Genomic DNA, 21,507 nt, shown 5'->3' on the forward strand with positions numbered 1-21,507 from the left:
TGCTGCAAGGGACCTCACGGCTAGGGGGAAGAGACTGAAGGAGATATCCTCCTGTGCGCAGAGTTAGAGCATGTGAGAGGGGAGGAGAAGAGGTGACCGAGGGGAGGGCCCATGAGCTCGCCTGCGATTTGCGATTAGAGAAATCAAGGCATGCATCGAGGAAGAGGAGGTGCGCGAGCTGGCACTGTTGATGGGGAGGAGGAGGAGGAGGGGAAGGAGGGGGAGGAGGAGGAGGAAGAGGAGGAAGAGGAGGACAGGAGGAAGACAGAGACGGTGAGGGGGGACGCACCAATAGACCAGATGGCACTGTAGAGGCCGGAGAGGCTGTCTTCGGTTGCTCGCTGATCGAGGATTGCGAGATCCGATTCGCTATCATGCTCTACAGCAGTGAGAAAGTTGTCTCCTCTTCATCTCCCTCCTCCCCTCCTTCTACAACATCTCAACTCTTCCAATCTCCTCCTCTTGTTCCTCTTGCTTTTCCTCCTCGTTTATCTTCCTGTCCTCCTCTCCTCCAACTCACCTGGAGGCCAAAAATGGAGAGTGACACTCAACATGTAGGGAACCGAGGGAACCAAAATGGCAGCACTGCCACGAGGTCAGGATGGGACACAGCACGAGAAGTGGGGAGGAGAAGGAGCGGGAGGAAGGGACGGAGGAGGAGGATAGAACCTGCCTATCCCCATAAGCAGCAAAGAGCAGATGTCAAGAATCCATTCCGAGAAAACTGTGAGTTGGATGGGAACGAAGTCTCCCAACGGTCCTGCTGCAGCTGATTTTGCTCCTGACCCCCCCCCTGCTCCAAGGCCTTCGAGATTCTGCAGGCTGAGCGCAAAAATGTCCGGAGTAGCTGAGAATGAAGTCAGAGGAGGAGAGGAGGAAAGGAGGGGAAGAGAGGAGGAGGTGGTGGAGCAGAGGAGAGATTGAGGTGGAGGAGAGGAGGTGATGGAGATAAACTCCCTTTCTTGTGTATCCAGACCTAAGAGGTAGACTCCGATGCCGTACAAGAAAAGTCCGACGATGACTCTTCTTACCTCCTTGACCTTGTTCTTAGTGAAACAGATTCAGACTGATGCAGTCATCGACAATGATTGAGGAATCTTGGTTGATCACCATAGGACGACAGGAATATTGAGGAGCAGGAGGATGAGGGCGAAAACAAGACAACGAGGAAGAGAAGAAGGAGAAGGAGAAGGAGAAGGAGAAGGAGAAGAAGAAGGAGAAGGAGAAGGAGAAGAAGAAGAAGAAGAAGAAGGGCTAAAGTGAGAATGAGAATGGATACGCATTGTTACCTCGCTCGAATGTTTACCGAAGACAAAGCTGAAGATGCTGTACATTATGGGTTCAATCTACCAGCAGCGCATGTGAGAAATCCTCCCAGGCTCTTTCCTGCATGCTTCACCATGAACACCATGCCGGCAGTTGAAGAGTCGGCTCCTGCAGTCGAGGGTGAGAGCAAGTGCGCAGCGAGAGCAAGACAAGAAATGTTAACACGATCGGAAGAACTCACCGAGGGCGATTTTAAGATGGCGGGCAAGAGCAAGCTCTTTGAACCCCTGATCATGCTCTAGATCACATCCATGAAGTCAGAGGAGGCACCTACCTGAGCCGCCGCATGGGCGACGATCCCAAAACAAATGCAGAGGACAGGAGGATTCGTCAGCCTGGGGGAGGAAAGAGAAGAACATCTCAATCACAAACTGCAAATGGCAGAGAATAGGAGGGAGGGAGGGGAGGGAGGGAGGGAGGGAGGGAGGGAGGGAGGGAGGCAGGCAGGCAGGGATGGAGGTAGGGAGGAAAGTAGGCAGGGAGGCAGGGGGAGGAGGGACGGAGGGAGGGAAGTAGGCAGGGAGGCAGGTGGAGGAGGGAGGCAGGGAGGGAAGCAGGGAGGGAAGCAGGCAGGGAGGCAGGGAGATAGGGGAGGGAGATAGGAGAAGGGAGGGAAAACATCACCTCTTCCATGATTGCCAGAGAGCATCTTTATCAACAATCGTGTCCCCCGGTTGCGATTCCGAACCCCCTCCTGCAGAAACTTGGGAGCATCCTTCCCCAACGTTGGCCGTGGATCTTATTTCTCCCTCTCCCTCCTCTTCTTGCGGGACTATCAAGTACTCGTTGGAGGCACTTCGTATCAGAGTCTGCAGGCACCATGTAAAGAGGAGAACGTGGGAAGGCGATACATCAGACCTCTCGGTGTTGGAATGATAGTTTGACTGCACAGGCGATCAGGACACAAATCACGGCGGGCAGCATGACCTGAAAGCAAAGGCATTAGCTGTTCTGAATGCTGCAAAAGAATAATGCCAAAGAAGGGGAGGGAAGGATGGGGAGGGGCTGAGAGGAAGAGGGAGGGAGAGGGAGGGCGATAGGACGAGACAGGGGCCGGTGGGATTGAAAGGATAACACATGATCTTCTTACAGCTATCTGAAACCCGAAATATCTGTAAGAGATTCCTCCAACCGCTGGACCAATCATGTAGCCAACCCCAACAATGAATTCGATAAGACCCAAATCCCTCTGCCGCAGTGTTACTGGGATGTAGCCAGAGAAGAGAAGAAGAGAAGAAGGGAAGAAATGACAGCACAAGGCAGATACGAGTATGACGCAGGGAAGGAGGATCAAGGCAAAGAACTTGGGATCAAAGTATGAGAGAGAAACAGATTCGGGAAGTAGAATGCAGATGGAGGCACTGCTGCAGGCAGGTGTTGCTAAAAAAAAAGGCGATGACGTGGAAGAGAGCAGGGAGGATTGCTTCTTGCGCAAGACAGGAGAAGAACATCTTTCTTGCCTGAAGGCTGTCAGAAACCTCAATCACCAACGCTAAAGCAGCACTATTGCTGCCTTGCGAGCCGATCCCTGAGATAAGATTGTCAGAGCAAGGTGGAGAGGTAGAGAGGGAAAGGAATTGGAGGAGCAGGGCTTTCGTACCTTGAAGGGCTCGAGCAATCATAAAGGTGGTAACTTGATTTGAATAAGCAAACATGATGGTTCCTGAGGAGAAAAATGTGAGACAAACACAACACATTCCTCTCTTCATACCGATAGCCAAGATTGATAATCCCAAACTCAACCTGTCTGATCGGCTACGGAGAACGCGCTCACATGATGGTGAATTGAAAACGACGAGGAAACCTGATCTTGGTAGAAAGAAAGCTCCACAGGGGTGTGCTCATGACTTGTGCGAAAGGGTTGCAAGCGACAATCAACCCGATCACCGTTTCTAATCACAGTCAAATCTCCCCGAAAGCAAGCGGCACAACCTGGAGCGTCCAGATTCTCCTTAGCGTACCCAGGAAAGAAAGGAGCGATGAGACTGACTACAAAGAAGATGAGCATTGCACAAACAAAGTCAGCTCGCACCTGTCATCATCGTCGACAGCGTCGCAACCAGAGCCAAGTTCCGAACGAAATGTTCATGGCCGTGCGAGTGGAGCCAGGCGACTAAAGGATAGAAGCCGATGCAGTGAGCAAAGATGTGAAGGGACTCACATCCCTGCATCTGCGACCCTCGTCAGCTCAACGGCTCTCTTCTCCTCCAGCACGCATCCCAGTACCTCTGGATACGAGAGCGGGGACCCTGGTCCGAAGGTTGACATGGGGGATGTGAGGGAAAGGCTCTGGAGTTTTGAAGAGAGATGCTACATCTGCATCGTTATTGTACTTGTTTTCTCTGACTTCTCTTCTCCCTTTCTTGACACTTTTCACGCCAATATCGCGGCAAAAACCTCAGGATCCATTGCCATTGCGCCCGGTCAACCGGCTTTATTGCTATTCCCCCGCCCCTGTAAAAGAAACAAAAAAGCAAAAAGAATAGAACCTCAAGCTGCTAGTCAGAGGACAGTCACAGTACACTAAACTTTGACAATCAGGAGAGAGTAGTGTGGCTTGTCAAGGACCAGGAATGGATGGAATGAAGATGAACAGAAGGGACTGACCAAGTGATGTCCATCGGTACTTCATTACTTCAAGATCACTGAACGTACTGTGGACCAATATCTTCTTCTTAAAGAACATTGCAATTGCCAATTGAAAAAAAAAACAAACTGAAAAGGCTAGCATTGATGTCGGGGACATCCTCTACGATTTCATGCTTGAAAGGATCGTAGATCTGATGTGCAAAGACTGTAGATGAGCGCGGGAAACACGCGATTCTCCCAAGAAAAAACGTACACAAACCCATCATGTCAGCCTCAAGGATATGGCAGTTCAGAGTCGCCGAGGCCTGTGGAAGCGTCATGAGAGTCCTCAACTACATGAATGAGAGCAGGAGCAAGGAGAAAGGACGGAGATCTCACGGTGATGGGACTTGAGCCCCTCCCAGACATCTTCGATCTCTCCACGAGAGTGCGCCATCCAGACGAACGGGATGAGGGTTCCAGGTACCTGCCTTGCTTTCAGACCTGTACACCTGACCTCAAATTGAAAAGGACCAGGTAGATCATGGCTGGCTGCGCCCAATGAAACGTGCCCACAACAAATTCGCAAATTGTCAAGCCGATGCAATAACCGATCATGACAACGGCAAAGTAGCCCTGCAAACAGAGGATATTCACCCACAGGAGAATGAAGCATCACGATTCACCATCTTCTTGTCGATTCCCTTTGCGTCATCCAAGCGCAAGGCAAAGCACACGAGGAGACCCGGGAGGACGATGTCTCCGAGCCCGATGAGAGTGAACTGCATGTGCCGTCCGCTCGCCATCATTAGCGGCACCTAAACTTCCGTCACTACTCCTCTCCAGACATCTACGATGACATACCAAGATCTTGATTGGAACGTTGAGGCCCGTCGCCACCGTGACCATAACATTCTTGCCGAAAATAGATGAGGAGATAAAGACCCAGAAGATGTCGTAGAAGAACGCAAGAATCAGCAGAGAGCTGGCAACTTTCAGGCTGGAAAGTCTGCAAAATTGCAGAAAATCAGGCCTCCAGAATCTTTGCAAAATATTCAGCTCACCTGACGCTCGTCAAGAAAAAGATAATGAGTGAGAAGGCGAGGATGTTGTTCAACAACCAGCTCTTGGTGAAAAACCAACTGAGGAAGAGTTAATAACACGAATTCGAGGACAGGGCCACCCACGTCAAGACGGCCACGATGCACACGGGTGCTAAGATGAAGAACAAGATAGGCATCGGCCCAAGATATCTAAAAGTTCAATCAGATAGGAAGGAGATGTTGTTGCAAACATACGGGACGTCAACTTCTCGTGAGAATCTGTGATCAGTGTATCGATCCACATATGGGTATACAAGAGCTCCCAGAGCCAAAGATGAGATGAAGCAAAACAAGATCGTAACGAGCACAGACATAGCTGTAAGATGTCAGATACCGTGTTTGAAAGAAACAACAGAATCGTACCGGACATGAAATAGAAAATCATGACGAGCGAGCAAGATGCAACGATGACGAACATGAAAGTAGTGTGCAACTGCATCTCACCTGCATCATACAACAATCAATGTCGATCTACAAGCACCAAAACAAGGAAAGAAATCACCAGCTTCAGCAGCCTCCTCGTATGCCATGGCTTCTTGACTGGTTGGACTCATGTCCATGAAAGGAGGTCGTAGTGCTCTTGAAGCTCCATAGTAAAGGATCAGAGCCGCGATGATCACTACCAAGAAGTTTGAAGGGTCGAGATGAGAGTTCTTCGACGCTGTCCGCACTGGAGCGTTGCCCCGGTGAAGTTTGGCTGGCCTTGGATGGTTTACACCAGAGACACGGCTCTGTGCGGCGGCGGCGGCAATGAAGCACAGGATGAGTGCGAGAGCTAGGACCTTTTTGGAATTCATCCTTCCAGCGAAGATCTGGAGAGTAATAATCAAACATCTCTTAATGCTCGCAAACATGAATGTAGCGGTTGAGCAGCAAACTGTGACTGGCTTTGTACGCTCTCTGTTTCTGAACGTATTGCAATACGTTGAGACTGAACTAAAAAGAAGAGCGGAGGAGGGGAGGGAACGGAGGCAGAACGCAATGAGCCCTTTTTGTTGGTGATATTACAAGGCAGTGATGTGATGGAAGCTTGATACCCCCGAATCACTAAGGGAAATCAAGGGAAGAGTTGTCAAAGAGAATTGTGGAACGGAGCAGTAGCGGTGGGGTACAGGAAACGAAAAAAAGCAGGTTAAGAAATGTGTTCGAGACAGTGCATGGAAGAGGGAGGACCAGGGGCGGGGGGGAGGAAGGGGGGGAGGGGGGGTTGTAAGGGAGTGAGCAGGGACCCTGAAGGTAAGCCAAGAACTTGGTCATCGAGTGTAACGAGAACAAGAAATGAAGAGGACAGGGAGAGCGGGTGGTGAAGAGCGAGGCGAAGATGGTAAGAACATGGAAGGAAAGGAGAGAAGAGGACGAAGGGGAGGAGGAACAGAAGATGGCCTTGGATATGAAGCGGCTAGTCGCATGCGCAGCTGCCATAGTGAGTCAGCAGCAGGGGATGAGGGGGGAAGTGGGGTTGCAGGGTGGGCTGCCCTTGGGGTATTTCAAAGTACGGGTATATTTTGGCTGATAAGTACCGGTGCTGTTCATGCTTGCTGGGTTAATCGTATTGGTGTTCTCGGAAGGTACAGAGCGAAATATATTCAGAGATTTTGAATTTTACAAAGAACAATCTTTGAAAATGGAATTCGGTAAATCTGGAAAATAAATTTTAAGTAAAATATATTCTGTGGGCAGAAATTCCTGATTTCAACTTTAGACAATTATTCTTCCCGAAATGAGGGGCAGCGAAATTGCGTTGTCAATAAATTTTGCAGATTACAGAAGTCAAAGTATTGATGGATAATTGTTACCCTACCCCCTAATTTCCCAGATAGCATAGGTGGAGGGTATATCCATTATTACAGTATACTCCATGAAATATTCCTGGTTAGATGCATGCTCGACTTCGGTACGATGGAGGGAGAGAGGGTGATCAGGAAGGGAGAGGAGAGGAGAGGGTGAGGTTGTGTGAGAGAAAAGTGTGAGAAACGAGGGTTATAGAGGAAGGAGACAAGTGCTCAAGCAGAGACTGGTAGAGAAGCAAGAGAGGTTCAGACAGTTGTTGGACAATAAGATAGCACATGGAGTGAGTGAACGAGCTGAAGAAGATCAGATGGATGAAGGGGCTGCGAGAAATTGTTGTAGCGTGTACTTCGGATGGAAAATTCGAGTTAGTATATGGTGTTGTTTCGATCACAAATATTGGGAAACCAATGATGGTAACGAGATTCGTATAACGACTTTCGGCAACAGGCCAGGAACAATTCTCTTGATTTGTACAGCTCTCGTAGAAGCAAACCAACTATCGTGGACAAAAGATATTGAACGAGTCTTACCTGCTATGACATCAACAGTAGATATCAAGAAAGCGGATCCCTTGGCTCCAAAGATATTTCGGAAGGTAAAAGTGGATAACTTTCAGCAATCTTCCTTAGGATTCTTTGTTCAGGATGTTTGCGCATGTCAAATCCAGGAATGGTGGCCATCTTTTCGACCAGTCAGTGACTTCTTTTATATGATCCTCCATGGCTCTGACAGTTCATTCTTTCCAAGTGCACTATAAAGACAGCTTTCATCGACTTGAAGGAGGATTTTTTTGAATATTTGCTTCAAGATGGATTGGTCTTGCCAGAAGGGGTAGAACCTGTAACTGCGTGTAAGTATGAATCGTTTTTCGTTGTGAATTACTCCAACTTAAGAAATGCTGACACATGCTCTTAGCCAGTGGCAGAGTCAAGTCCAAGGATGATTACAGGTTTGAGCATTCTGCTTGGAGGATTGAGTCGATATGAAAAACAGCTCTTGACTTTCCCATCAGCGACTCGGATTTTTCAAGTTCATCTGAAAGTGAACAGGTTTGACTTTGTTTTCCTCTGTCGGCTCCTTAACATCATTCCAGGGGTCTAACCCTGATGAAGAACAAAGTGATCCGAACAATCCAGATGATCAAGAACAGGCGACAAGGTGAAGAACATACGACTGGAATTCTCTGACGATTGGATGCAGACCAAAGTTTGGAGAACTCATCGACGTGATTTCCAAAGCTATCGAAGATCTGGGTGGAGAGGTGTTTCCAAAACTGAATTGGAGTGCCCCAAAGTAAGCGCTTGAGGGATTCCTTTAAATAACTTCGCTTTTCAAACGTAACAATGTCTTTCAAGGGATGCAACTTGGATAAATGTAGGAGAGAACTTGAAATGTATTTCAGTTGCTGATGTCATCATTCTTTTGAAGAGCAGGTTCACATCCAATCATTCTTTCTGAGTACTGATGAGTGTGTGGCCAGTGATTTTGCTGTCCATGACCTCTGCCATGCCTTCGATGCGTGTGCAGATGGTCCGAATGAATCCGAGACGACTGTATCGGTGGAAAACCAAAGGCGACCCACCAAGGTTGTGCTCGCACTTCGCAAGTGGTTTGACATGAAGACTTCGATGGAATTCCGGTGCTTTGTAAAAGACGAGTTTCTCGTGGGTATTTCGCAAAGAGATTGCTCGAGCCATTACGACTTCTTGTTGGAATGGCGGAGTCAGGTCACTTTGCCTCTATCAACTTGACTCTTGACTGATGTTCAATGCTACAGATCGTTTCTGTTATGAGAGAATTTTACCTGAACACGATCCGAGGACGCTTTCCTCTCAAGACCTTCGTTTTCGATGCCTATATCCGACAGGTAACAATGCTTCCGCGTGCTCATATGGATGTGACAACAAGTTAATATCAGAGAGATTGGAAAGTCTTTTTAATCGATTTCAATCCCTATGGTGGATTCACACAACCATTGCTGTTTTCATGGAAGGAACTTGACGAGCTGCATGAATCCATGAGAGGTCATTTCTGATGTTTCTTTGGGTCAAGCTGAATTCTCTATAGCCGATGACGCAAGACCTCAAGGAGCGAATAGCGCAGATCAGGAGCCCGAGGATGCCGTGACCATGGCTTTCGAAGATCTTCTTCGCACTAGGGATGCAGAACTACGACTGGTAGACGAGGGAAGCGCGATGCGACCAGGGGTGGGGATGTACAGCAGGTATCCCTGTAGCTACTTGTATCATGCTATCTCTGAGCCTCTGTATCGATGTCCCGATCTTGGTTGACTTTTGGTGATTGCAGGCTACCTGCCGACCTGCGCGATCTTCCTGGAGATACGGTAGATGAACTGATACAACGGTGCCAAGCAGCGAGCAGAAGCCAAAGTACGCAAAACACATGATAGTTGTAAAGAGCCGGGACCTCAGCCTTCCCATCAGAGTCACATCCGTTGACTCCGGCCGACACGGAAGTTCTCTAGTCACGCCGGAGTACCGTACGGTCCGGTCCCCGGGCCCGGCGACTCCCGGCCGCCGCCGGGCGCCGTGTACAGTCGGTCAGAGGCCAACGCTGAGCCCGGGCCGCGCACTGGCTGCGTCAGCTGAAGAACCTGACAGTGACAGTGAGGGTCGGAGTTGCTGGCAACTTGATATGTTAATTTGAGCCAGCACTGAATAATGACAGCCGGGCCGCAGTGAAGGCTGCACCGGCGGGCCGCGGCGGGCCCAGCCGCCCGGCCGCCCGGCCGGGCCTCCGGGCCAAGCTCGGGGCCGCCGCACTCAGTGCACGTCGGTAACCGTCACATGACTGTAGTCACAAAAGTCACTTCTATCATCAGTACGGAAGTTTACTCAAAGTTAAGGAAAAAATCAGTACGAGGCAGTGGTACGGTCTATGGTTTAAAAGTAGTTTTATAGGCAGCTAGGCTTTAACTGATATCTTCAGTTAAATGTTGTTCCGTACTGTATGGCGTAGTAACAAGATTCTCCTGTACTTCTTCACTTGCCACAGACGGTGGGGTAGTAAGACCACCCACCCCGGGGGCCCCACTTACACTGGCATATGCCGCTCCTGACTCTAAATGGTATCCAACTGAAAAAGGGTGGGTGGTGCCTCACCGCAGTCCCTTTCCCTTCTACGCCTCGCTTTGTAGTAGTAGTACTTTGTTGCCCAACTCTGCTCATCTTCAAAGATAAACTGTAGGGTGGGGTAGTGTACCCTACCCCCACTTTGTCTGACAATCTTTTTTCACAAGTCGGACCTATTTACTAGCTACCATACACCCTACCCTTCAATCGGCACTACCCTATCGTCTCCAACTCCCCAACTGCCACAACCCCCGCAAATCCCCTTGGCCACCCCAGGTTGCTAGTATAACCCCCAGTGACTTTCTCAAGGGCTTTCCCTTTCTGGAGGACCGGTCCTCAAATATCTCATCGCTTTCTCACCCCACCCCACCTCAGATTTATTCCTCCAGGGTAAAGGGTACAGGGCTGGTCACCCCCTTCTTCCTTAGGAGAGAGGCAAAGGGGTGGGTTTGAGAGGAGATGGACCGGTTGATAGGGTGACCCAAAGGGGGTAGGGTACTACCGGTGGGATGATAGAAGGATATGGGACCGCACTCGTGAGAGGGAGAGGAGAGAAGGAAAGCAGGGGGAGGGGAGGAGGAGGGAAGGAGATCATGGAGAGCAAGAGGGGGATATAGCAAGGCACGCACTCTCATGGACAGAGATCAGTTCTGGAAAGAGAGAGGGAAGGGGGACAAGGGGGGCAGGGGGGGGGCAGAGGATTAAAGGGGGATTGGTCCGAATGAAGATGGCCAAGTAGCATAGATTGAGAGGGATTAAGCTCGAGTCAGCCCGATGACATGTAGGCTTTTTCGTACCCAACCTGTTCTCTGCCTTGTCATATTAGTGATAATTTACGGGCAATCGAATTTCGTGATGTTGGTGAGCTCAAAAGCAACATGTTGTTGTGTACCAGAAGCCATCAGCCCTAGCTTCCCCACAGCATTCTAACAAGATGTAGATTTCTTTGATACAAAGTCGTTTCGTTATGGTCTGTCCAAACCAATCTGACAACATTTCAACAGAACCGCGGCTTTTGATCATTCCACCGAAAGATGGAAAACGGAGCCGTCATGGAAACACCAGAAACGAGCCAAGTGGTGGATTCGCCATTGTCACCTTCATCGCAAGTCTACACTGATTTCCTGAAGCTCCATCGTGAGAAAAAATCATCCGTGAACAGTGAAGTGAGAGGATCTCCCAACAAAGCGATGCCTGCCACTCAAAACTACCACGAATTCATCGAGTCCCATCTTCAATCCAAGGCTTTGCTCAAGTCCCCTGTTGCACCAGGTGCAACTGAAGCGACCTTGGATCATAATGACGTAATGAATGGCAAGGTCTGACCCCCTGCCCTCTCTGGTATCGTACTGACGTCTGGTTCAGGATGACGACGTTTCCGACGTGACAGTGTCGACCCAGGTTGATCCGATCAATCTTGCCAATGGAACAGAGGAGGCAGAGAATGGGAATGCAGAGAGTCTTGAACAACCGGCAGAGGACCTGCTTGAACTAGAGAAGAAGAATCGTGAGCTGTTTTCTGCTTTGGATGAACACATGAGCAAAGAAGTCAAGACGGAGAACGGCGACGTGCAAGGAGTTGAGAATGGGCTGATGCAACTTCCAGAGCATAACAAAGCCAACCATGTTGGGCAAGACAACGAGGAACAAGGCGGAGATACAGACCTGAATCACAACGATCAGGCAGCGCAGGAGGATCCCACCCCGAACGATGAGGAGAAAGCAAGCGATCTCCCTCAAAACACTCTTGAGGTTAACGGTATCGAGCAGGTAGAAACGCACGTCGGGACAGAAGTTCAGACCAATCACATCCGCAAGAGCAAAGAGGGAAAGAGCTCAGTTGGTGGCATTCTGAATAACATTTGGCAAAGCCTGAATCCGTCAAAGAAGAAGAAGCAAAAAGAACTCCAGGATTTGGAGGCCCAAGGCAAAGGCAAGTTGAGAAGGAGAGTATCTTTGAAACCGGAATTGACAATTGCAATGCAGTTGAAAACCATGACACGAATGGTTCCAACACCATTCAAGGTGAGATTGAGGTGATCAATGCCAAGGAAGAAGCTTTCAACCAGATTCAAAACTTGGACATAGCAGAATCCCAGGAAAGGGATACGGTAGACTTGGAAAAGATGTCAGAAGAAGAAAGGAAAGAATTTGCAAGCAAGTTGAAGGATGACGTTGCCACACTGGAAACCTGCATTGACGAAATAACCAAGAACTCTGAGAACGATGAATCGAAGCCACCCCAGTTAGTCCCTCCCTCTGATGAGAAAGAGCCTTCTCAACGAGGGTCGGGCAGCAGCAACCAGAGCAGCTCCTTGAGGAACGCGATCAAACGGATCGAGCAAGCTCTTGACAACATCCGTTACGTCTCTCTGGGTTACATCTTAGTTGGTGTCACCGTCATTGGCTTGGGCATCTTCTCCATGTTGGGCATTCCTGCCTGGAGTGCAGGTTTGTTTCTCCTCCTCATCGGGCTGATCAACCTGCGAAGAAAGAGTGCTTCCTATATGCTTGTGGCCCCGAGAGGTTTCCGATATGCCTCTGTTTTTGCCGTCTTGCTCCTGCTTGCCTCTGCGGGGGTCTTCCTCTTCTCCACCATTGTGATCTCCTCGCTTGATGGAACTCCCACGTGCCCTGGAGACACAATCAACACCGTCTGCCTTCTGTCGCCCAGTGAGGCTGCGCCTGCAAACCTCGACTGCGACAAGAACATGACGCTCGCAGATTATGAGATGAAAGAATCTCTTTGCACTGCGGTGTTTCTCTGTGGCAATCATACGATGCTGTTTGCTCCGTGCCACACAAAGGCCACGATCAACATGTCAGGATTCATTCTCTGTGTTATCATGGCGTTCTGCATTTTCTTTATTTCGGGATGGATTCAAGTCGTTCTTGAAAGGTACATCTCATCTCGTTCGAACCCACATGTTGACGTTTTGCTCCAGGAGTGTCTCTGACTGCAACAGAGTTCGTAACGGTGGCAGGAGCATTCACTTTGCGGACCTGAGCTTCACTGCATACTTGCAACATGCCTTGTGTTGTGCCAAGACTCCTGAAGAACCGGAAACGACAGAGGTGTGAGGGGTAAAAGGTCAAGTAATGAAACTCTTACTAAGTAATTGGCTTCTGTTTGCACGTCAGAGCCATCTCGCTTTACATAAGAACATGATCTAGGATATATACATGTCTACACTGTGATGACCTCATAGCACGTGAGGCCTTTCTTGTTTCTCAGCTTGTCATCAGCACCTTTGGAGCGCAGGTAATCGCCAAGTTCCTTGTAGTTGAGCTGGTACGCCAGGTGGAGAGAGCTGTTCCCAGCTGAATTGGTTGCGTTAATGTTCGCCTTGTTCCGGAGCAGCAGCTGGCGATGCGTTTCTGCCCGTTCATGGCGCAAGTCAGCAGCATCGTGTTGTCCTCGGGGCCATGCCGGGTGTCCACCGCCAGGCCCTCTGCAAGAGCCTTCTCCACCTCTCGGTACTTGCCAAGCTTGCAATGCATGAACGCTGCCTCGACCTGCTGCTCGGCTGCGCTCTTGCTGCTCGACAAGTCCTTGAGCTTCGAACCGGCGGCACTGCTGGAGGGAGCAGGAACCGTGGCGGCAAGCGGGCGAGATGGGGCGGCATCCTTGGATCGAGATGCTTCAAGCTTGGGCTTGTCAGGCTGCACGGTCTCGCTCTTCTTCTTGAGAGGCTTCACGCCCTTGCTCTTTCCCCGCTGGTCGCTGTCGCTCGAGGGGTCCGGGCTGATGTCGTTCTTGTTGTAGTTGGACCGCCGGTGAACCATCACCGGGGCTCGAGGCTTCGGCGCCTCGTCCGAGGACCCGGACTCTCGCTCGCTGTCGCTTCCTCTGGCCTTGGGCCTCTTGCTCGCCGACGCAGCCTTGCTGCTCTTGCCTCCATCACTCGTCTTGGTAAACCGAGGAGGCAGGCGCGCCCGACCTGCTGTCTTGCTGGGCCCCATGGCGGTGCCGGGCGCTGACCTGGTGGCCGCCTGCTGGGAGTGTCGCATCATGGAGGCAGCAGGAGGAGGCTTCATCTGGCTCACCCCACCTGTTCCTCCAGCTGGAGGAGGCTTCATCTGCACCCTCTCAGCTGTCGCGCCTCTGCTGACCCCGCGGCCCTGCAGGTCGGAGAAGAAGGCCTGCACTTGAGGAGCAGACTTGAATGCCTTCACCGCCCGCTGCTGTCGCGACTCCCACGACTCCGAGGAGGCCTGCGCGATCTTGCCTGGCGTCGCCTCGGCTCTGAATCGCTTGCCTGCCGCCTTGCTCGGGCGACGGAGTTGCGTTCCTGGAGGCACCTTGTACCGGTCAGGGCGGAGGAGGTGAGGAGGGGTGTAGAGGCTGTCTCGCGAGAGGATCGCCCTGCGTGCTCGGCACTTCTTCTTGGCCTGGAGCATGCGAGCAAACGACTGGAGGGTCTCGATCGCCCTCCTCCTCCTCTCCTTCCTCGACCGCGACACGAACATCCTCACGTTGCATTGCAGCAACGTGGCATAGCAGTCCCGCATCAGCTCCCGCTCAGCCGCCTCTTCCTCTGCCTTGAGGAGGAGGAGACGCGCGATCTTCTGCCTGATACAGCACTGGATGATGATGCACTGCTGGACTTTGAACTCGTGCAGCAGCTCCACCTCTCTCCTCCTCCTCCTCGACTCCTTCCTTCCCAGCATCCCTCTTGCCACCGTCTGGATCTTCTTCGCCGACCTCTCCTCCAGCTTCTCCCACTGCCTGTCCCTCGCTCTGCTCCTCCCGATCATCCCCCTCGTGTACTTCTGCACCACCAACGCAGCAGTTTCTCTCCTCCGCTCCTCCCTCGCTTCCCTCAGCCTCTTCCTTCCCAGACGAGCTCGGTACGCTATCTCTACACGGAGGGCCGCGGTGCTCTGCCATAGGAACACCCTCCATGCCCGTGCCGCCTTTCTTCCCATATGCCCGCGCACCACGGACTGCAACCTTTCGGCCGCGTCGTTGAGTCGCTTCTCCGTCCTCCGCTGCTGCATCCTCCTCCTCGCCATCTTCCTCCTGCACTGCTGCTGCACGACCGTGATGGCGGCGTCTTTCTGCATGCCGTCCACGATCTTCCAGTATCTCGTCCGTTGCACATGCCGCCGCAGGACTGCCTGCAAACTTGCGATCGCTCGCTCCTCCTCTCGCACCCTCCACAGGACGCGGAACTTCCGCCTGCCCACATGCCCTCGGTACGCAGATTGCAGCGCGAGGAGGCAGCGGATGTGCCAGCGGTGTTGGAGGAGAGGCTTCTGGTTCGCTCGCACCCACCGCCTGTCGAGATGTCCTCTCATCACCGACTGGATGTGGACGGAAGCGGACCGGTAGCTCGCACGCCTCGTGGAGAGGATGGAGCGGAGGAGGAACGAGCTCAGCCGGCTCTCTGCATGGTAGCGGAGGAATCTCCTCCTCCAGAACTTCCTCTTGAGGTTAGCGCTGATGGTGGAAGTAGCCATCTCGAAGATCAGCTTCCTGTGCAGGAGGTTGCGGAGGAGGAAAGAGGAGATGTGCATCCCTGCGCGCTGCATCCTGAACTTGGGCACGATCAGCGATCGTTTCACTTGCGCCCGCAGCAAGTTGGCAGCAACGACGCGGCGCAGGAGCTCTTGCCGCATCCTGCCCCCTGCCCTCTGAGCGATGGACAAGGCTGCCTGCTGCCTCCTGTAGATCGACTGCAGCCGCCGCATCCTCGCGTGAGAGATCAGGATGTCTCCTGCTCGCTCAACAAACATGAGGCGAGCCACGTGTGCGAAGTAAGCATGCTGGATGCAGACGGCGGCCTGAAGCCTTCTCCTTTGCTCTTTGAGCACGGGGATCTTGGACGACAGGTCGATGGCTGTCCTGAGCATCAGCCTCGCCAGATGCTCGCGGTAGGCGCACTGGAGGATACGAACAGCTTCCAGCCTCCTCTGCATGTCCTACGTCAGTGGCGGGGCATGACAAGTCGTGTCCTCACCTCCGTCCTCCTCCCCTTGCAGTCTCTCCTCCCCGTGTGCCCCCGGTACACTCGCACGAGCACGGCAGCAGCGTCCAGCTCCCGCTGAGCTAGCAGGGGAGGGAGAGCGACGTGTCTCTGTATCCACATGCGGGTCGCTGCCTGTATCCTCTTGGCGGCATTGGATCGGATGATCAACTCCCTCGCCCTCCGCAGCCGACCTGCCTCCATCCAGAACTGCCAGGCAGACATCCCGTCATGTGGAGGGGAGAGAGGAAGAGGGAAAGGGAGCAAATAGGAGGCGAGGGGAGGAGAAGAGGAGTAGAGGAGAAGATGAGGAGAGAGGAGGGGTAAGGAAGAGAGGGGAGGGGAGGGAAGGGGAGGAGGAGAGGAGAGAAGGGAAGGGGAGGTGGAGAGGAAAAGAGAAGAGGAGAGGAGGAGGAGAGGAGGAGGAGAGGAGGAGGAGAGGAGGAGGAGAGGAGGAGGAGAGGAGAGGAGAGGAGCATACCATCTTCTGCCGCTTCAGCCCTTCTCGCGCTCTCCAGCATCGCACGACACACTGGATTTTCAGAGCGGCTCGCTGCATCTCCTTTCTCTGCTCCTTCTTCAAGACTTTGGCGAATGTTGACCGGCCGACGTGGCCGCGGAAGACAGCTTGCAGCAGGAGCGCTCCTGCTCTGCTCAGCACCTCGTCTCTCCTCTCCCTCATCCTCCTCCTCGCCAGGTGCATCTTGCAGGTGCCCACGAGTCGCTCGGCTGCCCGCTCGCGCTCTTTCTTCCAATACCTGAAAGTGGATGAGGCGAAGTGGCGGAGCGGAAGGTAAGTGGAGCGAGTACAGAAGTCAGGAGGATACAGGGGAAGCAGCATGAAGAGAGGAGAGAGAGAGGAAGGAGGGGGAGGGGGAGGGGGAGGGGGGAGCAGAGTAGGAGGAGATGGTTCGGGTAATTGGAAGCTGCAAGACTTTGAGGAGCTTCAAACCTGGCGATGGGTCGCTGGCGTGCAAAGGGGTTGGAGAAGCTCCAGGCCTGCAGGACGAGGGCAGAACAGCATCTCCTCCTCCCCATCACATCCATCGCATGCTCGTTGAACTCAGAGCGCGCGCGCCATGAGCGAGCGGCCGACTGGATCATAACGGCCGCCATGGCGCTGTCCCGCCAGAAAACTCGGCGGATAACGTTCCTCCTTGCTTGCCAGGAGCGGACGCAGCACTGAAGGCGGACGGCAAGCTGGTCCTTGCTGCTCGCCAGCCGCTGCTGGAGGTCGAGGAAGCAGATTCTTGCGCGGACTAGGTTTCGAGCGAGATGGCCAGCGAAGACTCGCTGGATGTCGATTGCTGAGTGATGCTGGATCTGTGAAGCAGGAGCGTTAGAGGAGGAAGGGAGATGAGAAGCAGGATAAGGAAAGATGTCAGAAATGGAGGAAGAGGAGAAGGAGGAGGAGGAGGAGGAGGAGGAGGAGGACATGTTGAAGCAAAAACGAGAAATGATGAAGAGGCGGAGGAGGGGAGAGGAGCAGGAGAGTTACCAGGGACAGTTTGCGATGACGAAGCAGCACGAGTCTCCTTCTCGACCAGTAGTTGAGCACAGCACGTTGAATGCAAGCAGCAGAGAAGTCGTGAAGCTTTACACTCCTGTTGCCAAACGTGAGATAAGAAGAGGGGGAGGGGGGAGGGAGGGAAAAGGGGGACAAGAGGGAGAGGGGGAGGGAGAGGGAGAGAGGCAGGGGAGAGACAGGAGAAGGGAAGGGAGGGGAAGGAAAGAGGAAGGCAAAGGGGCAGAAGTAGGGGTAGTGGGAAGGGTTGGAATGCAGAAGGGCCGATCGGGTGGGGAGTAAGTTGTACCAATCATCCTGGCAGCTGGTCCACATCGTCCTCGCAGCTACCCTCGCCATCCAGCACCTGACCGCTGACTGCACGACCATGACGCTCTCCTCCTCCTTCCTTCGGCACCGGTAGGCGATCAGCCGGCGGGAGAGTCTCTTCGTCATCTCCGTCATGTGCTGAGCTTGTAGCCGGAGCACGCAGCGCTCCTCGAGGTTCAGCCTCTGCTTCAGGCTGCCGATCGACAACCCCTGCCTCCTCCACACTGTCGATCCCGGGCAGCAGAGCAGCCTGCGATGCTCCCGGTGTAGCTCCGTCATGCTGCTCAGGCGAGTTAGCGCGATCCCCATCACTACCATACCCTCCTCCTCCCTCCTGTCCGTCTTCCTCACTGCCACTGACCTCACCCCTGCCCTGCCAACCCCCCTTCCCTCCTCCCCCTCCTCCTCCTCCTTCTCACAATTTTCGTGCCAGGTGGCTCCGATAGGCGCACTGGATGCGCTTCGTCCTGTCTTGCCTCAGCTGGTGACAGAAATTACCGACGCTTCGTGCTGCATGCTCGTAGAGATCGTTGCGGCGCCGCCGACATGTTCGCATCCGCCATGCGCTCTGTGATGAGAGTTGGAGTTAGAGCTAGAGTTAGAGGAGGTGGAGGAGACAGAGAACTCAGGAGGAGGAGAGAGGCAGTCTTACTTGTATGCAGGTAGCAGCAGGACCGTACTTCTTGTCCTCTCTTCTTCGCATCCTCTTCATATGCTGTGTGATTTTTACGAAGAAGGTCTGGATTATCAGCGCAGCTCTTCTCCTCCTGCACTTGCTCCGTCACTTCCTCCTCTTCTCTTCCACCCACGTCACCTCATTTGCCAGTCTCTTGTCTGCTTCGCTCGTTTCTCTGCTGCCAGCCTGCCAACCCTCAACCTTGCGAGCATACACCTGACGTTGCTCTGCAACAGAGCTGCGAAGGCATAGATCTGCAGGGAGTTGAGGGGAGATCAAGAGGCGAGGAGGAGGAGCAGAAGGAGGAGGAGCAGCAGCAGCCGCAAGGGGAGGGGGAGAGGAGGAGGAGTCACCTGATTGCGGTACATGCTCTCAAGGTGGACTGGTCTCCTCATCAACTGCGCTGCTTGTCGACGGGCAGCATGGCAGCGGTAGCAGCACTGGAGCAGGACAGCTCCATCCTCGTACACCCGCATTGCCTCCTGCGTGCGCAGCAGGTGCCGCTTGTAGGTTCTGTTGAGATGAGGAGGAAGGGAGTCCTCCGTCTCCCACGACTCGTCGGTCGAGAACGGCCTTCTCCTGCTCATCTCCTTCCTCCTGCTCTCTGCGGCTCTGCTCATGATGAGATCGCGGACTCGCTGCTCAGACAGGAAGTCTTCTCCAGCTCCGGAAGTGGCCGGTATCCCATCAAACTGCAAACACAGCAGCTCGTCAGGAGGGCGAGCACGTCTCGAGCAAGGGGAGCACCTGAGTCGACATCTCCTTTTGATGAGAGCTGTGGGTGGGGAAGGACGTTTGGAGGTAGTCAACCAGCCCCTTCTTGTTTCCCTTGGGGAGATACCTCAATGCACTCGAGCTGTTGCCGTGCTGCTGCTTCTCTTGAACCATGTGGAGCATGTCGAACATCGTGGGGTCCGTTGCTTCTCCCTTGTTAGAGATACTGTTGACATCTCCTCCCTCCCTCCTCTTGAAGATGTTGGAACCTCTCAGCCCCGCTCTCCCCTCCTCCTCCTCCTCCAGCGGCAGCGCCAGCATCGTCTGGACTTGCCGATCAGCTGTGGGGTTGCGCTTGAGATATTCGCTCTCATCCAGTCGTGAGGAGGAGAGGTGAAGCGGGAGCGACGCCTCCCCATCGCTCCCAAAGATCTCGCTGTCTCCATCCCTCCTCCTCTCCTCCTCTCCCTCGCTCTTCAGTTCCCACGCCCTTGTCCTTCTCGCTGACGCCGCCCAGGAACCTCGATGGATCGCGTGCAACGAGTGCAATCCGTTGGGCGTGATCATGCTCCTGCTCGCAGGAAATGAGGACGAGGAAGAGGACGAGGAAGAGGAAGAGGACGAGGAAGAGGACGAGGAAGAGGAGGGAAAGTTGGTGACATTCTGATAGTTCTATGATCCAGACTTTGTGAGACACAAGGAGGACCGAGAGGATCAACGATTGTCAAGTTGTGTGCAAACCTAAAATAGACAGACAAACAAGGGGAAACAGACAGAAATTATCAGGGGCATGTGTTGAAACACAACAAACAGTCAACGAGGAAGTCAACATGGAAGGAAAAGGAGGAAGTAAGTTGTCCTACTATACCTCTCGCTGTTCCAAGCTTCGGAGTTGGCTTTAGATCGATGGGAATGATCGACGTTGGGGTTCCATTGGTCGATCTTCTTCTGCTCTCTCATTACGCGTGAATCGCCAACATTCTGATCACAATGGACCCTCACAGTCAGTCGCAAGTTCGACGAACATCGCAAGCTCACCGTAGAGCTCAGCGCATGATCATCAACGGTCGACGAATCATTCGCAAGATGACGTGACCTCCCGTCCGACTCATTCAACTTCCACAGCTTCAGAGGAGAAACATCTGTTCCTTCATCCCTTGTCCTCTCTGCGTACGTCGGGTTGGTACCCTGCTGCTTCTGACTTCCCTTGCTTATGCTCTCCCTCGCCTGGATGTAAATCTTGTGGATAGATTCATACAGCGGGTCACTGAAATTCAAATATTTGGTGGCCGTTTCAAATGATCGCTGAATCCAGACCCAGCTCTCCTCCTGCCTCTTTAAATTCTTGTGCTCTGCACCCAGGTTGAAGTAGACGATCGTCAGCAGGCGGTACAGCCTCCTCTTGTCCGGTGTGTCCTTCACATCCTGTATCCTGTTGAGCAAGTCGTCTCTTGCGGACAGCAGCTGCCTCAAAGCACCCTCGTGTTGCCCTGCTTTGGACAAGGAGCCTGCGTACTGCAGCAGGACGTCCACCAGGTCGATCTCAACGTCCTCGGGTTGAGCTCTCAAGTCCAAGGACGAGCACAGCTGCAGCGACCTCTGAAAGTACTCCATGCTCTCTGCTACCTGCCCCAGATGCTTCAACAGTATCCCCACATGAAGGAACGTAAAGGCTGCCAACGAGGACGGGATGGAGTGGTGCTTGTTGACCAAGTCCAGCGCCTGATGCAGAGAGCTCTTGGCTTGCTCAAGGTTCCCCGCAGAGATCGCAAGGCGGCCCAGACGGACGTACTCCTTGACGAAATGCTCGCAGGCCAGCAGGTAGTCCTCCGACCTCATCGAGTTGTGGGGGTTGAGGATAGCACCTGATTCGCGAGAATCGCTTGTGCGATCGAGGCCACCCGAGACGTTCGGATCGTTCCATACGCGATTGCGCGAGGAAGAGTCGAAGGTGCTGGATGGGGTAACATGACGCTCTCTGTGCTTCTGGAAGGGAAGAGACGTGCTCGGCCTTGGCTGGGCGTCGGGTGAAGAAGAGAAATGAAAACCGTTGCCTCCTCTATCGAGCTCTACAGTCCTAGACTTCTTCTGGAAGTCATATCCGTCACTTCTTGATGTCCTAGATGACCCGAGGACATCAAAGTGACTCCCTACCACCTTCACCTCCGGCGCATGCCCGACTTCTTGCGTTGCGAGCGTAGAAAGCTCAGCCAAAGTCTTGATAGCCGAGTTTCTGGACGGGAGAGAGCGGGAGGTCAGGGAACTCACTGTCGACTGACTGATTGAATCGTTTGGGACCTTCAGCCGGGAGCTGAACCTGCTGGGCGTATTGTCCAGCAAGACGCCCTCCACCACCATGTTGCAAATCTAGGTCAACGGTCGACCCTTCCAACCGCACATCTGCATGTCTGAAGACACGGGAGACTGATCCTCT

General features: G+C 53.0%; 5 protein-coding genes across 5 annotated transcripts; 2 read left to right on the forward strand and 3 right to left on the reverse strand.

Moving 5' to 3' along the window:
- Positions 1-20: 20 nt before the first annotated feature.
- Positions 21-3,594, reverse strand: GUITHDRAFT_99681 (hypothetical protein; the record flags this gene model as incomplete). Its single annotated transcript, XM_005841964.1, has 19 exons — positions 21-121; positions 290-379; positions 521-585; positions 670-847; positions 977-1,046; positions 1,290-1,346; positions 1,400-1,434; positions 1,508-1,553; positions 1,601-1,661; positions 1,951-2,135; positions 2,185-2,253; positions 2,417-2,515; positions 2,805-2,854; positions 2,927-2,989; positions 3,038-3,081; positions 3,131-3,218; positions 3,259-3,315; positions 3,359-3,497; positions 3,553-3,594. 19 exons carry the CDS (start codon positions 3,592-3,594, stop codon positions 21-23), a joined length of 1,539 nt encoding a protein of 512 aa, XP_005842021.1.
- Positions 3,595-3,938: 344 nt separating this feature from the next.
- Positions 3,939-5,811, reverse strand: GUITHDRAFT_149937 (hypothetical protein). The gene is made up of 10 exons (XM_005841965.1): positions 5,500-5,811; positions 5,361-5,441; positions 5,193-5,313; positions 5,082-5,147; positions 4,959-5,036; positions 4,759-4,903; positions 4,581-4,712; positions 4,429-4,530; positions 4,294-4,381; positions 3,939-4,220 (listed from the first exon to the last, which is right to left on the reverse strand). Exons 1-10 carry the CDS (start codon positions 5,792-5,794, stop codon positions 4,189-4,191), a joined length of 1,140 nt encoding a protein of 379 aa, XP_005842022.1. The 5' UTR covers positions 5,795-5,811; the 3' UTR covers positions 3,939-4,188.
- Positions 5,812-6,862: 1,051 nt separating this feature from the next.
- Positions 6,863-8,969, forward strand: sD123 (D123 protein; the record flags this gene model as incomplete). The annotated part of the gene is given in 14 exon segments (XM_005841966.1): positions 6,863-6,891; positions 7,236-7,383; positions 7,432-7,479; positions 7,536-7,638; positions 7,704-7,737; positions 7,801-7,837; positions 7,882-7,946; positions 7,989-8,081; positions 8,144-8,221; positions 8,269-8,515; positions 8,566-8,655; positions 8,707-8,812; positions 8,856-8,911; positions 8,931-8,969. 14 exon segments carry the CDS (start codon positions 6,875-6,877, stop codon positions 8,967-8,969), a joined length of 1,161 nt encoding a protein of 386 aa, XP_005842023.1. The 5' UTR covers positions 6,863-6,874.
- Positions 8,970-10,914: 1,945 nt separating this feature from the next.
- On the forward strand, positions 10,915-12,961 carry GUITHDRAFT_99684 (hypothetical protein; the record flags this gene model as incomplete). Its single annotated transcript, XM_005841967.1, has 4 exons — positions 10,915-11,199; positions 11,246-11,650; positions 11,752-12,779; positions 12,826-12,961. The coding sequence occupies 4 exons, from the start codon at positions 10,915-10,917 to the stop codon at positions 12,959-12,961; spliced, it is 1,854 nt and encodes a 617-aa protein (XP_005842024.1).
- Positions 12,962-15,411: 2,450 nt separating this feature from the next.
- Positions 15,412-17,704, reverse strand: GUITHDRAFT_149939 (hypothetical protein; the record flags this gene model as incomplete). Its single annotated transcript, XM_005841968.1, has 6 exons — positions 17,664-17,704; positions 17,348-17,453; positions 16,802-17,172; positions 16,331-16,607; positions 15,844-16,059; positions 15,412-15,796 (listed from the first exon to the last, which is right to left on the reverse strand). Coding segments are annotated over exons 1-6 (1,184 nt in total), but the record flags the coding sequence as incomplete, so codon positions are not given.
- Between the last annotated feature and the right edge of the window lie 3,803 nt (positions 17,705-21,507).

The sequence above is a fragment of the Guillardia theta genome (genome assembly GCF_000315625.1).
Source record: "Guillardia theta CCMP2712 unplaced genomic scaffold GUITHscaffold_2, whole genome shotgun sequence".
In the NCBI taxonomy this organism is placed as follows: domain Eukaryota; class Cryptophyceae; order Pyrenomonadales; family Geminigeraceae; genus Guillardia; species Guillardia theta.

Bases quoted from the DNA above. Each gene is read 5' to 3' on its own strand.
- GUITHDRAFT_149937 (XM_005841965.1), bottom strand. From the start codon at position 5,794: ATGAATTCCAAAAAGGTCCTAGCTCTCGCACTCATCCTGTGCTTCATT. The intron at 4,531-4,580 runs GTGAATCGTGAT...CTCTGTTTGCAG, and splicing joins AGGGAATCGACAAGAAGATG to GGCTACTTTGCCGTTGTCAT. The intron at 4,221-4,293 runs GTGAGATCTCCG...ACGCTTCCACAG, and splicing joins GGGGCTCAAGTCCCATCACC to GCCTCGGCGACTCTGAACTG.